Source organism: Cynocephalus volans, chromosome 9 (assembly GCF_027409185.1).
Source record: "Cynocephalus volans isolate mCynVol1 chromosome 9, mCynVol1.pri, whole genome shotgun sequence".
NCBI classification, from domain to species: Eukaryota; Metazoa; Chordata; class Mammalia; order Dermoptera; family Cynocephalidae; genus Cynocephalus; species Cynocephalus volans.
In genome coordinates, this window is record NC_084468.1 from 85,491,675 (window position 1) to 85,515,211 (window position 23,537).

The 23,537-nt window shown below is 32.4% G+C and overlaps 1 protein-coding gene across 6 annotated transcripts in view; it reads left to right on the plus strand.

Moving 5' to 3' along the window:
* RAP1GDS1 (Rap1 GTPase-GDP dissociation stimulator 1) overlaps positions 1 to 23,537 on the plus strand; it is a 133,596-nt gene that overhangs the window by 44,759 nt on the left and 65,300 nt on the right. For 5 of the 6 annotated variants that reach the window (XM_063107601.1, XM_063107602.1, XM_063107604.1 and 2 more), the window contains exons 3-4: positions 1,049 to 1,171; positions 7,699 to 7,824. In XM_063107601.1, coding sequence (XP_062963671.1) covers positions 1,049 to 1,171; positions 7,699 to 7,824 — 249 coding nt within the window. Of the gene's footprint in view, positions 1 to 1,048; positions 1,234 to 7,698; positions 7,825 to 23,537 lie in introns of those variants that run through there. The other variant, XM_063107606.1, reaches the window with a different exon arrangement.

Sequence of the window (23,537 nt, forward strand, 5' to 3'; positions counted from 1 at the left end):
TTCTTTTTGGCTTCTTGCTAAATAAATAAGTAAGTAAGTAAGTAAGTAAAGTAAGTAATTAAAGGATCTTAGGGTCACATTTTCAGGTGGTACCTTAAAAATGTATTTTAAGGTCTAAGAAACAAAAGAAAAGCATATGCTGGGAGTTATGGTTCTTTAACTCAGAATCCAGGGTAGTCAAGAGGTTCATGAAACAATAGTTTTTTACTTTTTACCCAAACCTATGATTAGAAATACATTTTACGTACAGTACAATTATGCTACACGTACAATTACATATGTGTAATTCAGCCCAACATTTCACTAACAGTGTTTCACCTTACCATGTATATTTTTTCCCCTATTCTTTTGTTGTTGTAGGTATTGTCAGTTCTACTTCTCTTTTTAAGAAATTACTGGTCCTCATTTCGCCAAGAAGATTTCAGAGCTCACTAATGGATTGGGACCCACAGTTTGAAAAACACCGTACTAAACAATCAGCACTTGCCACAAAGAAATAGATTTTTTTGTGTGGACTTTCTCAAATTATTAATAATGATTTTCCTACTCTGCATTGATTATATCAGCTGCCATTCATTTAATAAGAAATCTTTAGAATTCTCTATTATTTGTATGTATGTCCAAGATATCTAAGGATCTAAAAGATATGGAGAAGCTACACATAGAAACAAATTTTAATTAAATCTTTCAATGAGCTTTATAACTGTCTTTAAACACATGCCTTTAAACAGCATTCCTATTCTGAATAGACAGGGTTGGAACTAACATTGAAAATAACTTTGGTATGCAAATGATATATTCAGAAAGAATTTCTTTATGGTCTGACTGTAGACAGACAAAATATTATAATGTGTTTTGTGCACATTAAAACAAGATAAAAGCAGCTCGTGAGGCAGAAGGTAATTTTATATAAACACATACATTTGAATGTATAGTGAAACTAATTTCTATTATGGATGGCAAAAATTCTTGAAGAATTTATTGTAGATAAATTGTCGGTGTTAAGTTAAAGATTTTCATTGAAGCTCTTCATATATATCTCTTTCAGATACAGAAACAAGTGAAAAAATGCATGGAAGTGGAATACTTCAACTCTTTGCAAGTCTGTTGACTCCACAGTCTTCCTGCACAGCCAAAGTAGCTAACGTCATAGCAGAAGTAGCCAAAAATGGTGAGGTTTTCCTCAAGAACTTTTCTGCTGGAAACATCTTCAGTTTTACATCTTACTTGTCAGTATGTTTTATTAATTTATGTTTTAATTTTGTAGATTAGACATTTTTTATTTCTTTTCTTTGACTTTTTTCACATAATTGTTTTAAATGACTGTAGCTATAGTCATTCTCTTCATATATTTCCCATTTGCTGTTTCATTCATTCAAAGTAGAATTAAGGGAAAGCACTGCTAGTACCAGCTACACTTGTATTATTTATTACATTGGGTATAGGATTCTTGAGCTCATCATGGACTCATTCATCTTATTTGTCACAGAAGAGCTTACCTTTTCTAATGTATATGTTGGTTTGTGTTATACCCAGATAAACTCATTAGTTGTTTTTTTTTTTTTTTTTGGTCTTGCCTATCCTTCTGACATTGGCACTTGACTTTAACAGTGCAGTTGGAATATATGTTCTGTTTTCTGCACTCACCTTCATGGAAAACTTGTATTTTTAAAATTTCCATGTAAGAATACTCTGGAAAAATAACAATGACAACAAAGCTTAGATTATACAGTACTTAATCCATTCCATTGTGTATTATTTATATCCAGTGAGAGATTCTTTAGAAGAATTATATTATTGCATAATATTTGTACATAATTTTAATTCAGTCAGTTTGAGACAAACACTGAATTCTTAAAGCAATTTTTAAGCATAAGGGAAGGCCACACCAAATGTAATACCTTTAGTGTGCTCAATTTGTCAAAGTTTGATGTTATTTTTAGGCCTTTTATTTTAGTATGTTGCATATATTAATAAGAAATCTTTTAAATCCTGGCTTCATTTGTGTAATCACCATGAAAGTAGCTTTGTAAAGTACCAATATATGTTGGTTTTGGCCTCTTAAAACAATGTGTTCTTAGATGTGTTTCCAAAAAAAATGTTGCCGTGAAACTTTTGTTTAGAGCTTCTCAGAATGCCTTTCAAGTTCCTGTTAGGTTCAATTGGTAAATCTTTTTTTGGTTGGTGTTAACTGAAAACTGGCCACCTATTGTTTGTATGTGACATCTAAGAAGCAGATCTAGTTGGAAAATGGAATCTCTCTAGATATCATTTATTAATTTAGACTAAGCCCTATCTGAATCTTCTTACGTACAAAGCAGCTTGGTTTTTAAAATCAAGTAACTTATTTTTAACCTAGTTAGAGCCACAGTATAGATTTCCAGAAGTCAAAATAGAGATTCCACAATTTTATTCTTCATCCTTTTTTCTTAAAAAAGAGCACACACACACTATAGCTAGTTTCAGAAATTTTGGATAGTAGACTTTTGTGAAATGAATTGTCATTCCTATACGATCTTAGTTAATAATACTATTTCTCATAATGCTTTGACACAGTTTCAGAACAACTCTTCTCCTAGAGGTTTCTTCTAGTAATACTCTAGGAGATGACATCTATATTCTAAAGACATAATAGAATTTTTAGTATTTATACTTTTAATCAGAGGCTGATAAAGGGCATATCACTAACCTCTACTGCTTAAAATAAATGGGATACATTTGGATGTTTATTGCTTAATCACCTAATTGCTCTTTAAAGACTAGAATCTTGTCAAGTAATCTTTTTAAAACAAATACATATCTTCAGAAATGCAACATGACATACAGTATATTAATTGGGCTTGTATTTCTTATTGTTAAAAACCTGACAATGAAAAAGATTGTATGAACCAGAGAAAAATGAGGTTGGAAATTGATTTGTTCATCTTTACTCTGCTGTGCACATTATATAACTACAGAGGAGAAATATTAGCATATACTTCTTAGATTCAGATTAAACACAAAATATGTTTAAATTTGTTTTTACAAAAAGAATTTCTAGAAAAGCATACCTGATTATATGGGAATGTTCAAAATTCAGAGGATAAGTAAGAAGTCTCTTGGGTGAGTTTAATGTGGGAAGATAGCTATGACCATAATTATAGTAAAGGATTTTTAGATCTTTTAAATAAAGTATTTTCCTATATAATAGATTTGAGAGTGATTTGACATAGGAGAAATCAGAAAAGGCAAAGGAGAAATAAGCAAGATAGTAAGTCTATGAACACTTTCTTTTAACAATTGGACCCTCAAGGTATCTAAGAATAATAATAATAATTCCTAACACTAGCTAGTATTGTGTGCCTATATTGTGCCAGTGTTATATATATTATTTCAAATTCTCATAACAATCCTATATGAGATAGGGTTGTTTCATACATGTGAAAAAAAATAGAGGTTAAATATCTTGCCTATCTTCACACTTAGGTGATAATGGTAGGAATTTGTGCACTACTGTACTTTGTTTCTCTCCTTTCACTCCTTTTCAGTAAATTAAGTTTAATGATAGCAGTGGAGAATGTATTCGTAGTCTGACTACAAATATAGTAGCATATAACCTGAAAGATTGGGCTAGTAACTGAAGTGAAACTGTGTAAAAGCAAGCAAAAGTTGAGCCACTTTATATCTATTCCTCTAAAGCAGTGGTTCCCACCTTGGACGAGCAGCATCAGAATCACCAGAGAACTTTTAGATCCAAATTCTTGGATCCTGTTACTTAGACCTACTGAATCAGGAACTCAGGAATGGATTTTCACAAATCCTCTAGGTGATGCTGATGAGTGTAAAACTTAATAAACAAGTCTTAGTTTACAACAATACAGAATGATTAATTTGGATCAACATCATGCTTTTTTTTTCTATCTATACTTTATCAGATTGCAAAAGTATTTATCAAACTTTCCCCCTGAATGCTCTTAACAAAAAAAAGGGAAAGTGTACACCCAAGAGGGTCAGGGGAGGGTACCACCAGAAACATGGAATTCTCCTGTTCTGTCTTATAAATTTATTTTAATTTTCCCTCTACTGCAAAACAAGTGTTTATTTTAGTGTAAAATGTATGTGTGCCCTAGAAAAATTGAGTAAAATTGACAATCTGGAAAAATGCACCAAGTTGTCAGGTAGCATAAAGTATACCTTGACATGTCAATGTTGGAAACTTAACCTTGGTCATTTTGTAAGAATAATTATCAGTATAATCTTTTATTTGAGTGCGTCTACTAATTGGGTTTTTATTAACATTGACTAAAATAAAAGGGGCCATGTTTGGAGCTATTAGAGATCTGTGTGGATGATCAGGGTCAGATTCTCTTGGTAGCGTGCCTGTTCTAGAAAACAAATACAGTTATGTGCTATATAATGACATTTCGGTTAAAGATGAACTGCATATTATGACAGTGGTCCCGTGAGAGTATAGTAACTATACTGTATAGCCTAGGTGTGTAGTATTCTATACCATCTCGGTCTGTGTAAGGACACTCTGTGATGTTCACACAATAATGAAATCACCTAACAACACATTTCTCAGAACTTTTTCCTGTCATTAAGCAACACATCACTGTATTTGAATCTTGGGATTATAGGTATTTTTATCAGCACCGCACTCTACCGAGTGAGCCACGGGCCGGCCCCAGGATTATAGGTATTTTTAAAAACAAAGGCAATACAAGTGTGAATGAACAATAATGAACAAATATGTGTCAATCCACATATAAAAGTCACTTATTCTTTTATATTCATGCCTCATAGTTTTCATTATTCTTCAAAAAAAAATTTAAAAAGTTAAGGGTTAATACAGGGATGTTTTTAGAGAAAATTTGAACTTTGAACATATGTTATTAGTCTTACAAAATTAAGGTAGACTCTAGCAATCAGTGTTTTTATTTAGATTGTAAACTTTGAATTAAAAGAGTTTTAATAAAATATTTAGTTCCTTTGGGTAACTGAAAATGGGAAAAGTGCACATATATCTGTTTTTTAAGTATTTGTTAGGTAGATATGTAAAAAGTGGATTTTATAAATTTCTGTGTATATAAAAGGAAAATAATTTTATTTTGTGGTTTTCATTACAGCCTGTACTTTATGATGATGCTGAATGAATATGTAATTTATGTAGGTTTGGGAAAGTAAAAGCACTTTGGATTTATAAAGAAATAGAAATAATCAACAAGTACTTAATGAATATTTTACTACAAAGGGAAAAACATTAGTCTTTGGTGGAAATTGACTTTATGTTATTACATTTTATTGGTGTTGAGATAGAGCAATGCCTTTTCCTTAAAACCTCTTTATTGAATTTCTACATAAAAGTTCACACATTATGCCAAAAAAGCAAAACGAATTTCATGTTGTATAGACACACATGCCTATATACAAATGCTTAATGGTTTCTGCTTTCTATGGCTTAATGGTTTCCACTGACTGATTTCTACTCACTGTAATTCTGTGTGTATCTTGGTTTCAGCCTCCCCTTTATAGTATTCCCTCACCCCACCCCCCGAACTCTTCAGTTCTCTGGAGTTCAGATTACCAAGAGAGAGAATCTGACCTTTTTTTTTAGTTTGTCACCATTGCTCTGTTAAGCAGATCTTTCAAAATAGACCCATCTGTTATGCTATTAGCCTACCTGTGGTGTGTAGGCGGGACTTGAGTCAGAGTCCAGCCCGTTGTGACCAGGTAGCAGACTCATGTGCTATGAATGTAGAGATGAATATAGTAGGAACCCCTTTGAACAATGATTACTGCCACAGCCATTCTGAAGCCTCTCCAATATAATAGATATATAGTATTTTAAGCAAAAGATTTCTAGGAGTTTACTACCTCCAGAGACTGGCAGTGTTGCTTTAACATTGACTGAATGCTGAGGAATATCCTAGCTTTGTTTTATCTTTATATGTATTTGAGTAAGAAACAGTTCAAAGACATTTTGTTTGATTACACAATTGTCCTATAAGTATATACCCTACATCATTCTAAGAATACCTGAAACTATGGATTGTAGAATCAAAACTTTGAAAGATTGATATTGTATAGGCAATTACAACATACAAGCAAAGAAAAATAGTAATTTATCAATGTTGCCATTGCCTGAAGAATAGCAACAACAACAAAAAAACAGACAAACAAGGTAATAAGATATAACAACAGGTTCCATTTATGAAATAAGAGTATATTTCAGACCATTCCTAAATTTCTTGTTTTCGTAGTCAGTGAAATGATCTCGCTGTTGAAAACTAGGCATAGTTGGGCAAAAAGGGTAGTGAATGTCTGTCTTTAATTTGATTAATTTGAGTTGGTGGCATATCAATTTAATATTTGAAATCTATAAATATTCTGAAATAACCATTAGTTTACAAGGTAGACAAGTAGAATGATGTGTCATCTCTTATAGATGGTCACTGAATTTATAGACATGTATAGCATAATTTGTTTTCCCGCCAGGTGGTAGGATATCTCATACTACTTAGTTAAAACCATCAATGATAAACTTAAAGTTTAGCTTTAAAAGTAGAAAATACTCTCAGCCTTGTAAGTTTCAATTATGGAGGGTATTCAGTAAGATAGTGATAAGTAAATAAGATATGATAGGAATGAAATCCTTTAGGTGGAGAAGAATACCTCTGTGACTTAAGGCTGTCTTACGGAAGAAAAGTTGTTTCAGAGGAGACAGCTAACATAGCAGCCCTGTATGGTATGCTCTAAGAATTTTTAAAATAAAGGGAAAGAGAAGGAGGATTGCTTATGCAATGTGGAACACACTAAGGAGTAGACCTCCTTGAAGGTGAGAATGAAAAGATAATGATTTTTTTAGTAGGACAGGTTTTAGGTCAAATATTTAGCTGTTTGTCAACTAACTTTATTAACCAGAACAGCTTTCATCAATTACACATCTTCGTTATCCTTAAATTTTGTAGAGACATTGAAAAAAAAAGTTTTTCTAATCATGACTATGGTTATATTATTGGGAGTCAGCAAATAGACAATGATATACTATAAAGTTAAGGGGAAAAATGAGTTTGAAGTATAATAAAGCTTAACATTTGGTGCTTTAGACCTATAAATGCATGGGTACAGCAGCAGATATGAGTGAGCCATAAAGTGGATTTTAATAAAGAATAGGAATGAAGATAAGGAGTAGATGATTTCATTAGGTCTTACCAATTGAAAGGTATCTATTATTTTTAGTGATTCACTGAGACCTTTTTTAAAAATTTTATATTTTGCCTTTTTAGAGAACATATAGTTCTCTAAAAAATTAGGCACTTTGATGGCTTAGTTTATAACTGTCATACTTTAATTATCAGGCTCATAGAAAGAACATTGCCAGTGTTTTCATCATCACATACTGCTTCCAAAGCACATCCAGTAATTATAAGAAGATAGTGATAAATTAATTGTAATGAAGGTTAATTAAAATCTTTTGGTTTATAGCAGAGACTATCAGCAAAGAATAATATGATCCCACTCATCTATGTATCCTTATTTCATGAAGTATTTAGTAGGTTTGCAACAGGGTACTTTTGAACAGAAATGTAGTCTTAAAATAGTAAGCCACCTTAAACATTTTAACAGTAAGTATTTATATAAGGAGGTGACTTATTTTATTAAGGGAGATAAGTTGTGACTATTTAGATTTTTAATTGATATGTCTCTTATTTTCAGAATTTATGCGAGTTCCATGTGTGGATGCTGGATTGATTTCACCACTGGTGCAGCTGCTAAATAGCAAAGACCAGGAAGTGCTGCTTCAAACGGGCAGGGCTCTAGGAAACATATGTTATGATAGCCGTAAGTGTTGAAATATCACTAATATACTCATAAATTTGTAAGAATTATGATTTTCAGATTAATTTTGCTTTGGTGTTAGCACTGATTTTTCTAGGCTAAGACACTAACATGGGCCGGTATGGTTTAGCTCTGCTTATTCAGCAGAACCGATGGAAATTTGAGCTATCATATTCTTAAGTAAGAAATTATAGGCTACTATTACAAATGATATTTTCAGAAGAAAGTAAGTCAAATTCTTAAAAATTGGGGCTTTTAAATTTAGAAAAAAAATATGTATGTCTTTTCAATTAAGTTCTATTGAAGTACTATCTCTGAATAAGAATGCTTATGGAAGTTTCTAGGTCTGTCCAAATATATTTTTAGTTACTTGCAATTTAATAAAACCAGTCATAAAAACCATTATCTTCTCAAAAGCTAGATTGGCCACTGCATTTGCATTGACTCCATTCCTATTTGTCATTATGTCATTGCCATCCTCACCACCTTCTATAATACACTGTTCCACTAGGCAAAGAGAAAGCAAGAACTCAGGTGTGGGTATATTGCAAAAATGTTACAATTTCTACTGCTTTTTTATACATATAAACAAAACACAGAAAAATCTTGAGTATATTCAGTTTAATTAGGCTTATCCTCATTTTCCTTAGATTTCTATTTTTGAGCCCAAAACATGTATTTTATCATTCACCTTTAAAGCCTCTTAGGAATTTAGTTTTATTTATGTAACTAGGATAACTTCTAATGCTTATTTTCCCTGTTTATAAATATAAACTGCTCTTTTGTAACAGGCAGCACTTCAAAAAGTGATTTAAGCAAGTGAGCCAAATAGAAAGTGAGGGCATAGGCTGGCCAGGTAGCTGACTTGGTTAAATAGTGGTGTTGGTAACACCACCGTCAAGGGTTCAGATCCCCAAACTGGCTGGTCACCAAAAAAAGGCGGGGGGCATAAACATATTCATTTATGGTATAAGAAAGAAGTAGGAAAAAAAGATTGAAACTACAGTTATCAGTTATAACTGATAGAGCAATTGTAGTAAAACTAGCCTCATTTGTTCCCCATTTCTTACTTTTTCTGAAACATATGTTACTGTAGTTGTAATTGTTGAAATATCAGTAGTATGTCTGAAGACATGGATGTCTTAATATGAATTTTAACAGTTGCCAATCCCCAGTACTGCATATAAATTTACCTGTCTGCTTCTTCATTTCAGTTCCTTTTTTTGAGGGTATTAGCTTTATTTACAAAATTCTGTTGCTTTATGTTTATTACTGCATTTTCACATTTAGAATTTCTGTTAAACACAGTAGATTATAATCTCAGCTTTCAAGAATGATCCATTTAATGTATATTTTACATGGTTAATTTTAGCAATTAAAAAGACCTCTGCAGAATAATGTCAAAGATTGATGGCATGTACTTGCAGAGTATTGATTATTACTGTTTTTATTCTTGTCCTTCTTCAGTGTTTGTTACTAGAATTTAAAAGCTACCAAAAGTATACTTCAGACTTTGTTCAGTTTAGTTATTCTTGAATTATGCATTGTTTGAACATAGGGAATATTATCTGTTTTGAGTACTTCTGTCCTTTCCTAGAGTTTCACTAAGTATCGGCAAAATAGAAGAAACACACAGTGATCTTTTGTCTCATATTGCTATGATTTTTATGGACACAGAGCAATTTTATTTTCTGTGTATTCTAAAGAAACTTGAAGTTAGGGTAATGTTTTGTTCATGAGATTATCATTTTGATAAAACTGAAGTCTGTTATTACACTATCATATCCATTTACTCTGTCATATGAGATATATAGTATAAAGTTCTGTAGATATTCTTTAGGCTATGCAGTTATATTTTGTTTCATTTATTTATAAATATAATCACTTTATCTCATTTAATTCAATGGAAATTATAGCTAAACGGATAATTAAGCATAGTGAATAAAGACCATATTTTTATACTTTTAAACCTTTGTTAAGGAAAATGAAGTTAGCAATTTTAAAATGCATAAATATAAGTAATTAATTACTGTAAATCACATGATGAAAATGTGTTTATTGTGCCATCCTGTCTTATGCATATAATTTTCATAAGATTGTATGCTTTCTTACTCTTTCATTTGAATTTAAATGTCTATGAACTTCTTAGTGATTTCTCCAGAATTATTTTAGGAAACTACAGTGTCTTTATTTGAATGAACAAGAATGATGTAAAAGCCTATAAATGTGATGCTGTGTGGTTGATTTCTGAATTTATTTGTAATACATTTTTCATTGTATTTATGACAATTGGGAATTTTAAGAGACCCAAAAGTTTTAAAAAGGTTTTAATGGCTTCTATTTTAACTAATTCATTAACCTTCTTCTCTCTCAGGAATGTAATGCTTTATTTTTAAAAGGAAAATAGAAAACTATACATAACAGCCTTGTAAATACAAGGAATCTTTTTCTTCCAAATAAAGTATGTTTTAAAATTCACATGTTTTTGTTTTATCAGATTTACCTGTCAGACTACTCAGTTTTGCCTTACTTTTAATTAATGTATTCCAAATGAATATTTTTTTTAATATAGGTTTATTCAGGATGATAGTAGGCTTACAATAGAAGTAAAGCTGATGTATACAGAAAGTACTATAAGGAATTCACTATTGGAGATAAAAACTTGAGATATTTGTGCATGTTTTATAGATTTTTACTTTGACATATAAAAAGGAAAGTATTTGCTGTCATCTTTCAGTTAATATGATTTATTTGAAAGGGGGAGAGCTCCAACTGTAGATTACTTACCATAAAAACCATGGAAATCTTTGGATAAAAAGTAGGTCAGATTTCAGTTTTACCAGCCTTGATAGTGTCCATTTTAGAAACTCTTTCTAATAGAAAAAAACACTCTTATATAAATCTAACATGGGGTAACAGACTGACATCACTGTTAAATGGGTCAGAGTAAGGCTTTGTTGCTGGTGAACTTTTTGAATCTGTCTCCTCCTTGCATATGGAAGTGAAAGGATCACTAGCTGGGAACATTTTTCATTTAAAAGGCCTAATCTTTTTACTTTTCTTCCAGAGAGCCTCCAAGGCAGTTCATTTATGGGTTTCTCTTTCAAAGTATCCAAACAGACTTCTGATATAAGCAACACTTTTAAACTATTTTACCCTTTAACTTTGCCAGAATAACTCTATCAGAAGTTTGACATCTTTTAGATTAAAGAAGAGGGAAAAATTGTATTTCAGCAAAGCTGTGTACATGATGGGAAATGCTAGGGAATGCAGTTTTAAATAAAGAGAAATATAATACAGTATCATATTTCAAAAATACATACCTTTGGCCTATTTAATTACATATTCCTCTCAAAGGTGATATTTAAAAAATGAGTGTTTTCTCTTTATCTGGCCATCTTTGTGGCATTCCCTCCTTTCAGTGATTTGTTTTGTTTATACAGCTGTGCACATTTTAAATTAATGATATATTTAAATGGCCTTATACTTTTAGAAAGTTCTTGTTAAAATCCCATCCTGTATTTATAATTCCTAGGGATATATCGGTGATTAAAGACTGAGTTTTCTCTGTTTGTGGACATTACTGTTTGAGGTCAGGAAATAACTGATATTTGAAGAACTGGTTGAAAGATAGTAGTGGCTAGAAGAAAATGATTATGTGAAATTAAACATTTGTGCCTTTTTATACACAGGAAAAAGAATGTATAAACAAATGAATACATTTTAGAATTAAACAGGTATACCTCTTTATAGAAATATGTTGCTTTGCTTCCCACGGATTTGTCACCCCTTTTCCCCTGGGTGATGGAGCTGCAAAGGATTATTCAAAGCCCATCTCTTCTGAGCAGTGAGAAGCCCTGAAGGGGTTAATCTCCCAGAACCCTCAAGAGAGAGGCATTCCTTCCATTTGGGAAATTAACCATGAATTGGGGTTCTCGCCCTGCATTTATTCTCCAGACCGGGAAGTTACAGGAAAAGAACATAGGTGGGGTTATAGTTTAACAATATAGGCTGGTAACATTCAGTAAAACAAGCAAGGTGACATTCCGTAATGGAATTTGCAAGAAGTTAAGTCAATCCACCAACAAAAGCTTGATCTTAGCACACATTCTCTCTCCTTACAGCAATTTCCCAGTATCTTTACGTATCAGTCAGTAACCTGTCTGTCCTCTGAGCCAGCACCCTTGCTGTGCTATAGTTCTTTATCTTACAACAGAGAAGAGCCTGGGGAAAAATTTCCTGTCTTCTGCAAGGTTAACATTTTATATGTACGTTTAAGAAGTTAGGTTAAACCTGAAACTGCAAGAAACTAGGCCCTGTGAAATTATATTTGCTTTATGAATGTAAGTATACTCCACAGAAATAAAACTAGTGCTTGCTATATAACTAGTTCTGTTACTGGAAAGATATGCACTCTTAAGCTCACATGATATGCTATCTCACGTGGTATAGAAAAGAAAATTGTATTCTCGTTCACTGATAAGTGAATAAATATGAGGTAATGATTAGACTTGCCAAGCCAGTGTTTATGAAGTGAAATAAATATTGTTTATTTCTTTGATTTCAAGTGTAAATGGGAAGGATGCTCAAATATGTGCATGTACCCATTTGTGTATTAGTAATTCTTACTGTGCTACACTATTCATATATAAAGGAGGAAGAAAGAATTTTATAGTGCTGACTGCAAATGCTGAAAAGTAATTATCAATAATTATACAATATTTTATAATGTAAATTGGTCGAATAAGTATGTATTAGTGTAATAGACATGCTTTGAAATTGCCTAAGTAATCAGAGTATATTTGCAGCAGTTGTATTTGGCGGGGAACTATTTATAGTTGGCATTTAAAATAAATATTTATTTCAGTGACATAAATTAGGTTATTCGATTAATTATGTTATTAAAGGGTTTTGCAGGTCTGTAGATTTACCCTATTTTTTTCTGGTATTTAGTTTTAGAATGAAATAGGATTATCAGCCAATAAGTAGCATAAAAATAAGATTATTCAACTTTCATCAATAAATCTGTTGTATTTCATGAATGAGTTTATCATCAAAGTACGTCATGTATGTAAGAATAAACTATATGCTACTGCTACTTTTAAAGGCAGTAATTATAACTATTATTACATGAAAATACTCTATTGTAAAGATGTCATATATATATATATATAGATTGAAGTAGATATTGTTTTATAACACTATCATAAGTGCTAAAAAAAAATTTCATGCCATTAAGGTGCTTTTAAAACGGTAGAGAAAATAAAATGAACAAGGGAACGTATCTTGACAAAATACACAGTAAATATGTGGGTTTTGATCAGAAGAAAAATAAATGGATGGTGAAAGTATTATTGCAGCTGTTTTGTAGAAATCAAGCAAATAATGCATTGCTTAGAAAAGAAATGTAGTTCGTTTAAAAATTATATAATTAGAAAATTTTAATATACCCTCTAGAAGGCAGATATTGGAAATGGATATGATTTCCAGCTCTACCATTTACTAAGTTGTCATTTAATCTTTCTGATTTTAGTTTTCTCATTAGTAATGTGGGCTTGTTATGTGAATTAAATTTATATATATAGAGAGAGAATATAGGTTATAAACTGCTGTGCAAAGCAAATACAATGAATATTATTTTCTGAAGTGTGCTGTGACATAATGTAATACACATGTTAACGCATACGTGCTATTTACATTAGTGATATAAAAGCCAGAAATCATACAAAGAGGCAAAGATAAATGTACTGAAGTAGGAATCAGGAATAATGTACTTAACTATATACAAACACTCATTTAATTTGAGCTTCTTAGCAGGTATGAAAAAACAATGTAATATTCTATGTAATTTTTATTTTATGCTAAAAAGAAATATTCCAGTTCTTCAATCAGATGAAAAACCATTGAGACAAAATGCTAGATGGGATTTATCAGGATATCATTAGTTCTCTAGATGAATCTGTACACAAAGTACAAGTATATAAAAGACATTGATGTGTTACAATGTCTTCAATAATAGCTGTACAGAAGTTGCCCAGATATTCTCTGTGTGATTGTTTCTTGTACTAATCTTCAACAGAATCTGAGAAATAGTACTGATTAGTTTAGCAAAGGTGGTTATGTTTGGGTAGTATAGCCCAAATATGATGTTTGGTGGTTGAGACTGCTTCAAGGATACAACTTAAAAATTTGAAATTTGAAGAAGTTTTGACTTGAATACATTTACTAGGTTAGTTGTAAACCACAATTCAATTCTACTTTGTATTCATTGTACCTGGTTAGTTTCTGCATGTTGTATAACATATCCAATTCTATTTTCAGAGACCAAAAAAAAATGTTTATCTTTAATTTTTTAAGCCTGTTATCAATTTGATAAAAATCAGATTTGCATGAAAGAGAATATGTAAAAATACCACGTTGGTGGTGGCTACATGAATCTGTACATATGATAAAATTGCTTAGAATCATTCATGCCCGCACACATACACTAGTGCATGTAGAAACTGATGAAATCTGAATAAGGTCTGTAGATTATACTAATGTTAGTTTCCTAGTTGGGTTATTGTTCTAGAATTTTGTAATGTTAGCATTGGGAGAAGTTGAGTGAAGGTACATGAGACCTTTCTGTACTTACTTTTTTTGCGGGGGGGTACTTACTGTGAATCTCTAGTTATTTCAAAATAGAAAGTTTAAAAACTTCATATATCCAGGAGGCATACATATTCTTTCTTCTATGGGAAATGACCTTGTTTCTTTCAGCCCTACTTGGGGTGGAGGATGAGAGAGGGATGGGACATATACACAGATACACATAAAATTTTAAAGCATGGCCCACAACAATAATTTTTTTTACTGGGTTGGTGCAATTAAAATGAAGGACAAAAATTGCTTCTAATTTTTTCTCCCTCCCAGTTTGATTTTTAGGAAGAAAATCAACAAAACTGACAGTGCCAATGTAAGATTTAGGGAGAGGGCTAGGACCCTAAGAACAATGACAGAGTAAATTTCCTAGAGAGGAGATAATTGATGGGGAAAGATCATGAACCAAAAAAAGAAGAAAGAAATTGTGAACCCAAGTGAACGGGTTGTTATGAAAATGTGAAAAGACGTTACTGCCTTAGAGAAAAATGATAGGAGATAAGTGAAAATTCTAAAGTAGTAAATTGGGCAGTCAAGAGTGTTTCTGGCATGGCCTCCATCTTCCCAGTGAGGTAGAAGTCAAGCCCATCTGTTAATAAAACTCAGCAGCAAGAGGATGGCAGGAAACTTTTTGTGTTGGAAAGTTCATAATTGGGGCTGTGCAGCATGTTATAAACAGTCATGAAGATAGGATTTTTAAAAATAACCAAATGGTAGTGTAGGTCTCCTGTGGTTAGAGATCTTGATTTTATATCCATTTATTAATGGGTGTTGTGCACTTGAAATTTCTGTAGACTAAGGTGTTATTTTGTACTTTGAGGTGTGGAGAGGAAAGAGGCACTGAAAGTAACTCGAAGAATTGATATTTTCAGTTTTGTAGCAGCATATAGTTTGGATTGGAATGGGAAGAGATGTGAAGCTGAGATATTAGGAAGCTGTTATAGGGGGCCAGGTGTGATGTGGTAAATGCTGACTGGGGCAGAGAGAATGAAATTAAAATGTGAAGGACACAGTAATCAGATGGAGATGTTCATCAGTTTGGTTGGTTCTTGTGTAGCACTGCACCAGTTTAAAGCAATGGTAAATACTTAACCTGTCAGATAGTTTACACTTTGAGGAACTGCGATCTTTCCATCGTTGTACTTGATATCAAATTAAAATCCCTCATTTATTAAAATGGTATTAAAAAAGCTAAGATTCTATGCATTTTTACCTTAATAAAAATTCTAGAGTAAAGAAAACATTATATAACTGCTTTTTTCCAATGCTCGCTTAGTTTCCGAGTACTATGTTATAAAAAGCTAATGCCTTGGTGAAGACATGGAATAATAGTTTTTGAGTAATTGTTACTAATTTGATAAATAAGAAAGTGGAAGCAACATGTGAGATAGCATTGCACATGGCAAAAATATTAATTATTTTTCTTGAGTTCAAGAAGAAGTCATATATGGTTACCAAATTAATTTTTTGTCTCTTGGATACCAAGTTCCCTCCTAGTGTCTGAGTCAAAAGCCCAAATGGCCTTGAGAATTTTTCCTACCTTATAACAAGTCTTTGGTAGGGTGGGGAAAGTCTAATTATAAAGCTCTAGAAAAAAAGGTCTTTTTTGTTGCTTTTTATAATTTAAATTTTTTTTTTTTCTTTACCTTTATCATCCTAATTTCACCTAAGGGTAAAGTCAAAGTTTAGACATATGAAACATAAGATTTCTAGTTTTCTTATTGAAACTCTTTGAACATATATTATCCTCTGCTCTTTTTAAGTGTTTTGTTTTAATTTTGCTAATTTTCTTTTTTGTACCCAAGCTGTGAACTTTCAGTGTTTTTAATCATATTTGTCCCTGCTACAAATTGGGGGTGTTTCCCTGGGCTGAGAGGGAATATGAAAAATAAATGCTGTTTAAGGGTGAATAATTCACATTTTTCCTGCTGAGTGGAATAAATGTTTATACCTTTTGAGAAACTGTGTTATCTTCATTTCAGGTAAAATTCTGAAACATAGCTATATTTGCACAAACACACATACATATGTTGTATATAGTCTTGTATTTTCTTTTAAGTATAAAAGTTTTCTACAAAAACATCTCATATTTAAAATATTTGGGATAAACTTTAATTTTGATTTTGAGCAATTGGACTAATAATTTAGAGCAATAAATTATTTACATTGTTATCTGAATGCTATTTAGAAGTCACTTTAGGTAATTTTAATAGACATTAATTTAGTTTAATAAATTATTTTGTAATTTGTTTATAAACTACAGATATTAACATCTTTTGCTAATAAAATAATATAGAGATATAAAAATACAGGGAGTAGAGAAACAAATTTCTTTAGCAAATGTATTGTCATTTACAGATCCTGTATTATGTAAAGGGTTTTTGAAAAAGTAGAATCATCAAGCAATTTTAACTGATGTGAGAAATCTATCGGACTACAGAAATTAATACTAATATCAGCAGGCATACCAAATCTCTTCCACCAGCTGCTGTGCCATGACCTAATTTTAAACTGCATCTGTGATACCAGTGCTTTGGGAAATGAAGATTTTATTTATTTCCTCCTAATCTGGCATTACAAATGTAAAGATATAAATCCTTGGAAATATTCCTGGATGAAGGCAAAATTTAAACTTGGATAGGATACTATGTCATTAAATTGTAAGTTTATGCTTTTTCCATATGGGTCATGGTGGCATTTTCTTATGTCTCATTTTTACAGTTTCACTGATAGAAAAAGCTTTTGCTTTCATAGATTTTACCTGCAGCTGGAACATGAGCAAATAAATTGCTTTTTGAATTTGAGAAAAGATGTTGAAGGGTTCAAATTTTTCATTTGAATGCTTAAAGCATTTGATTATGTCTAAGATATATAATAGAAATTCACGATTTTGGCAAAATTATAGGGGGAAATGTAAGCATCAGAATTTAATTTTCTTTCCTAGTAGAATTCATAAACACCTCTTGACTTTATCTTGACAATGTAGGTATGTCTATTTACCGTTATTCTGCTCCAGGAAATTAAAATAGCACTCAGCAAAATTAAAAAGCAGTATATTTAAGAGGAATACAAAAAAATCCTTCATAATCATGCAGATTAAAATAGCCGATATATCTGACTTACAAAAATATACTACTCGTAATGGTTTAGGTCATTGGCTACAAACATCTTTGAGTATAAAGACTCCCCTTTTAACACCAAAAACGATTGTTCTTTTTTCCCTTTGAAGATATAGGTCACATATAATAATGCCTGTACTTATAAAATTTATGTATTGAGAAAATACATTATGTAGATTCAAAGACTAGAATTTCTATATTGGAGGATAATCCTTTGTCATTTGCAAAAAGTTTATCTTAAATTCAGATAGAGTGTGATGTTGAGGATTGTAACTCAAGATCAAGAGACATACCACCATAGTAGGAAATAAACTAACAAAGATTTAACCTATTGAATCTCCCTGTTTTCAATCAGCCTTCTATATATGACCTAGGAAAAATTTATCTCTATTGAATGTTACTACAATTAGAAACATGCCTTTATGTCATTGAAAACATTTATTAATGTTTCTGCATATAGAAAGTCTTGGTACCTATATCATGGTCTATATGATTTGAGTGGGGTTTTTTTCAGTAGTGATGATGAGTAAATGTCAGTAAATTCTCACTCTGTGCCTTTGAATTCTTTGGTGTCTATACGAGGGTACTTAAAAACGTTTGTGGAAAAATAGAATTAAGAGATAAGGCAAATCCTTCCATGAACTTTTTCAAGTACACTCATATCCAAGTCATTTAATTCACAAATATTGATTAAGCCCACCCTGTTCAGGGTACTGTGCCCGGTGATGGGGATCACAGGAGAAAATAAGAGCAGGAAGTCTCTATCCTAGTGGGGCTTGCACAGGAGGAAATAGATAATAAGAAAGTAGAAACTACAAAAAGAAGGTATTTACAGATAGTGATCATTGATATCAAGGAATAAACAAGGTGATGTAATGGAGAGTATCTGAGGGTAAAGAAAGTTCTCTCTGAGGATGCTGTTTGAGCTGAGATCTGAAAAATGAGAATGAGCTAGCTGTGTAAAGAGAAGGGGATGAATATTCCTTATAGAAGTGTAGCAGTTACAAAGCCCTGAGAAGGGAAAGGATTTGGTGTGTTTAAAGAATAGACCAGCATCCAAGGGTATCTGATATGCAGTGAACAGGAAGTGTGCTACAAGGTTCAAGGAATAAACAAGACTTAAATCATGGAAAGCCTTGTAAATCATCCTGAAGTAATGAAAAGTCATTGAAGGCAATGGAGTGACATGATCTGATTTAGATTTTAAAAACCTCACTCTCGTACCTGTATGGAAAATTATTTGAGAAGAAGGGAAGTTAATAGTTAAGAACGGAAGCATGGAGACCAGTTAAAAGATTTTTGTAGTAGTCCTTACAAGACGTAATGTTGACTTGGAGTAAGGTTTGATAATAAGGATGTGGGGGATTAGAAGAATTTGGAATCAGATGGATTGGGTAAGGAATGAGAGAAAGGGAGAAATCAAGAGTGAGTCCTAGAATTGGCTCTTGAGTACTGGGACAGAGGATGGGATAATTTGCTGATGTAGGAAAGAACAGAGGTTGCTATGTTTTGTTTTTCTGGGTTTTGCTGTTTGTTTTTATTTTGTTCTGCTAGGGGCAATATTAAGTCTGAGATTCTTAATAAAGACACACGAGGAAATGGCAGGTATGCAATTTCTGTATTTTTTAATTATATATTTTGGAGGTAAACATACAAAAAGTTTAAATAATTTCTTGAATTTAGCATAATGTTCAGATAATTGTTACTTGCACAGGATATGTAAATTGAAGGGAATCATGAGAAAATAAATACTATTCATAGTTTTTAAAGTAGAAGGGACTTTAGAAGTTATCCAGTTCACCCCTGCTAAGTTTTACAGATAAGGAAACTGAGGCCTGAGAGTTCAAGTGACTTTTCAGGATCAACAGCTAAATCAGTGATAGTGATGATCAAAAAACCAGGTCTCTGGCTCATTGTCTCTGAAAATAACTATATTTGAAGAAGTTACCACTGTCATAAATACATAAATACACTGTCATTAAATACATTTATGCTTCTGTGTGAATAGTTGAGCTCTTAGAATGCAGATACAGGAGTCTACGGCCATACCACCCTGAACACGCCCGATCTCGTCTGATCTCGGAAGCTAAGCAGGGTCGGGCCTGGTTAGTACTTGGATGGGAGAATGCGGATACAGGAATATGTTCTAAGAATTTTACTAAAAGCTAATCTTAAATCAATATTTTATTTAATCTGTTATAAATCAGAAAAATAAGTTTTACATAATTGAAAGATGGAGCAGAACCAAGTGATGAATGAAAAACTTTTTGTATTTTTCCAAGTTTAAAACTTTATTTAAAAATGTGTGTGTATAAACATGACTTACCATATTTGATCCTTTATTCTTGACACTTTCTGTAAATATAGAGAGCAGTGTATGAAATACTGTCTTCCATTTTTGTTCATTGGGAAATAAAGGATGTTTTGATTTGATTATATTCTTAGTTATAACTAAGGAAATCCAGATAAAAATCTGAGAATTTTACTGTTCCCATCTCATTAAACCAACTAGACAAACATAGGTATATTCTTCAAGTTTTCAGACAAATATCTATTGCTTTGTAGTTTCCCCTGTACAGAAGGTATATAGAAAACAAAAATTTAAATTATGATTGTCCTGAAAAATTCTTTTTTGGGGGGATGAAGAGTGTTAAATCTGCCTATTATTGTGGATTCATTATTTATAGATATTAGGAGATTTATACTTATGTTTATTATGAACATTTTATTCCTGCGAAGGTTTATATAAACCTCCTTTGTCCTTTTCCCTCCTTCCATTCTTGCAGAAGAGGTATGTATTCTCTTCTCTGTGCTTCCATAACACCTTGTAAAAAAAACTGTAGTGAAACTTTTATTCTATTTACTACTCTTATCTTTCTCCTTGGCATAGAAACTCCGAAAGCAAGGCCTTCTTGTATTCACTTGTTTATATTCACTGTGCCTGACACAAAGGCTAAATTAGCCTTTAAAAAGCACCTATTCTGTAATTGTGGATGTGTCAATTTCCCCCCAGTTGTATCAGGTTTTGTTTTATATATTTTTGTTTGTTTGTTTTTTGTTTGTTCGCTTTGGTGGCTGGCCAGTAAGGAGATATGAACCCTTGAACTTGATTTTACAACACTGCACTCTAATCAACTGAGCTACTGGCTAGCTCTCATATTTTGAGGGCTGTTTATAGGTGCTTACACCTTAAGATTGTTATGTCTTCGTGATGAATTAGCTCCATGATCATTGTGTAATGTACCTCTTTATCACAGGTAATGTTGCTTGTTGTCTACTGTGCCTGACTATATAGACATACCAATTTTCCTTGGATTAGTGTTTGCATCATATATCTTTTACCATCCTTTTATTTATTTATTTTTTTTAAAAGATGACTGGTAAGGGGATCTTAACCCTTGACTTGGTGTTGTCAGCACCACACTCAGCCAGTGAGCGAACCGGCCATCCGTATATGGGATCCGAACCCGGGGCCTTGGTGTTATCAGCACCGCACTCTCCCGAGTGAGCCACGGGCCGGCCCCATCCTTTTATTTTTAATATTATTGAATGTTCTTATATTTAAAGTGGGTTTGTAGACAGCATGGTTGAGTCTTGCTTTTTTATCCACTCAGACCATCTCTACCTTTTAAGTGGGACCATATGTATTTAATGTAGTTTTTGTGTGGTTGGCTTGAAATCTACCGTCTTCCTGATTGTTTTCTGCCTGTCTGAATTATTCTTTGTTCTTCTTTCCCTCTTTTTCTGCCTTCTTTTGGATTATTCTTCTCATGTATCACCTTTATTGGCTTATTATACTTTTTTAAAAAATTTTAGTCATTGCCCTGTGGTTTGCAATATATATCTTTAACTTATTAATATTTATTGCATAATAGATTTGTTGGTAATGAATTCTCTCAGATTTTATTTGTTTGAAAAATTTTTACTTCACCTTACTTATTGAAAGATATTTTCATTGGGTATAGAATTCTGGGTTGTACTTTAAAGATGTTATTCCGTTGTCTTCTAGCTTGCATAGTTTCCAACAAGAAGTCTGCTGTGATTCTTATTTTTGCTCTTCTATAATAAGAGATGCTCTTTTTCTTTGGTTTTCAGCAGCTTGGCTATGATGTGTCTTGGTGTGTATAATTGTTTTGTTTGTTTTGCTTGGGGTTCTCTTAAGCTTTAGAGATTTGTGGCATGATATCTTTCATTATTTTTGGAACAATTATCAGCTATTAACTCTTCAGATATTTCTTCTACTCTGTTCTCTATCACTTCTCCTTCTGTTATTCCAGTCACACTTACATTAGACTGTTTGCTATTTTTCTTCAACCCTTGGGTGCTCTGGGTTTCCCATCTCCCACTATTTTTGTCTCTTTGTGTTTTAGTTTGTATAATTTCCATTGATTTACACATTCAGTGAGTCTTTCCATGGTTTTGTTGAGTCAACTATTTAGCCTATTGAAATAATTCTTTGTCTTTGATATTATGCTTTTTATCCTAGTGTTTCCATTTAACTCTTTTTTATAACTCTCATTTTTCTGCAAAATTCCACATCTTTTCATGGATATTATTCACTTTTTCCACTACATCCTTTAATATATTAATCACAGTTATTTTAAAGTCCTTGTCTATTAGTTTTAACATCTGGATTACCTATGAGTCTGGTTTTGTTGATTGATTCATCTTTAACATCTTTTTTTTTTTCTCTTTTTTTTGATACATCTCTTAATTTTTAATTAAATGCTGGACATTGTGTGTAGAAAAACTGTAGAGATTGAAATTAACGGTATTTAATCTCTGGAAATGAGCACACTTTCTTTTAGGCTGTTAGTATGGGGTAGGACTCAAGCCAGTCTAGTCAGTTGAGCTCAGTTCATGTTTTATTGTTGCTAACCTTATTTCAGTGCAGTACCTTCAAATTTCTCCAGAAGTGGGCTGATCTTACCTTGTGCTTAGAATGGGGTGCTAGAGGACTTTTCTTAGTGTTCCTGCTTTCCCTTCAGGCTTTAGCCATCCATGTATGCCTGCAGCACAAGGGATTCTCTCCATGTTCTTGCTTCTCTCCCAGCAGCAGTAAACTACTGTTGACAAGCATCATGCAAAGCACCTATTATTATTACTATTAGACTGTGGAGCAAAAAACCCATTGTTAAACAATATTCACTTTTTAAAATATGAAGTTTGACTATTTCACAATGTTTCTATGGAGCAATGTATTGGTTTCCTAGGGATGCTACAACAAAGTACCACAAACTGAGTGATCTAAAACTAGAGAAATCTGTCTTTTCACAGTTCTGTAGTCTGTAAGTTCGAAATCAAGATGTCAGCAGGGCCATTCTCACTCTGAAACCAGAGTGAGGAGGCCTTTTTGTTGTTTCCCAGCTTCTTATGTCCCAAGGTGTTCTTTGGCTTCATAACTTCAGTCTCTACTTCTGTCGTCACATGGCCATCTTCCTTTGCGTCTTTACCTGGCATTCTACTCTCTGCATCTCTCTCCTGTTCTTATAAGGACACCAGTGATACTGGATTAAGGACCTACCCTAATCCAGTTTGACCTCATCTTAACTAATTATATGTATAATGACCCTGTATCCAAATAAGGTCACATTCTGAGGTTCTGGGAGTTAGGATTTAAATGTATATTTTGGGGGACACAATTCAATCCATAATAAGTAGGAAAGATACTTGTGTCTTAAAAGCATACTCCGACATCAGTAACATTATCTCATACAAATGAAGATATTAAAGTACAGGATCTGAAAAGCCAGGCTAAGAATATACTCATAATCAGTTAGTTTATCTGCTAAAATTAAAAATTAAAAGGATATACTCATTAGTAAGTCTCTGTTTCATGAATTGCCTTTTAACTATTTAGGAAGAATTTTGGTATTCGATTACTTTTCAATTCAGGTATATTTAAAGATAGCAACTAACCATTTTCTAAAGTCACATTTTAATGAAAATATTTACATA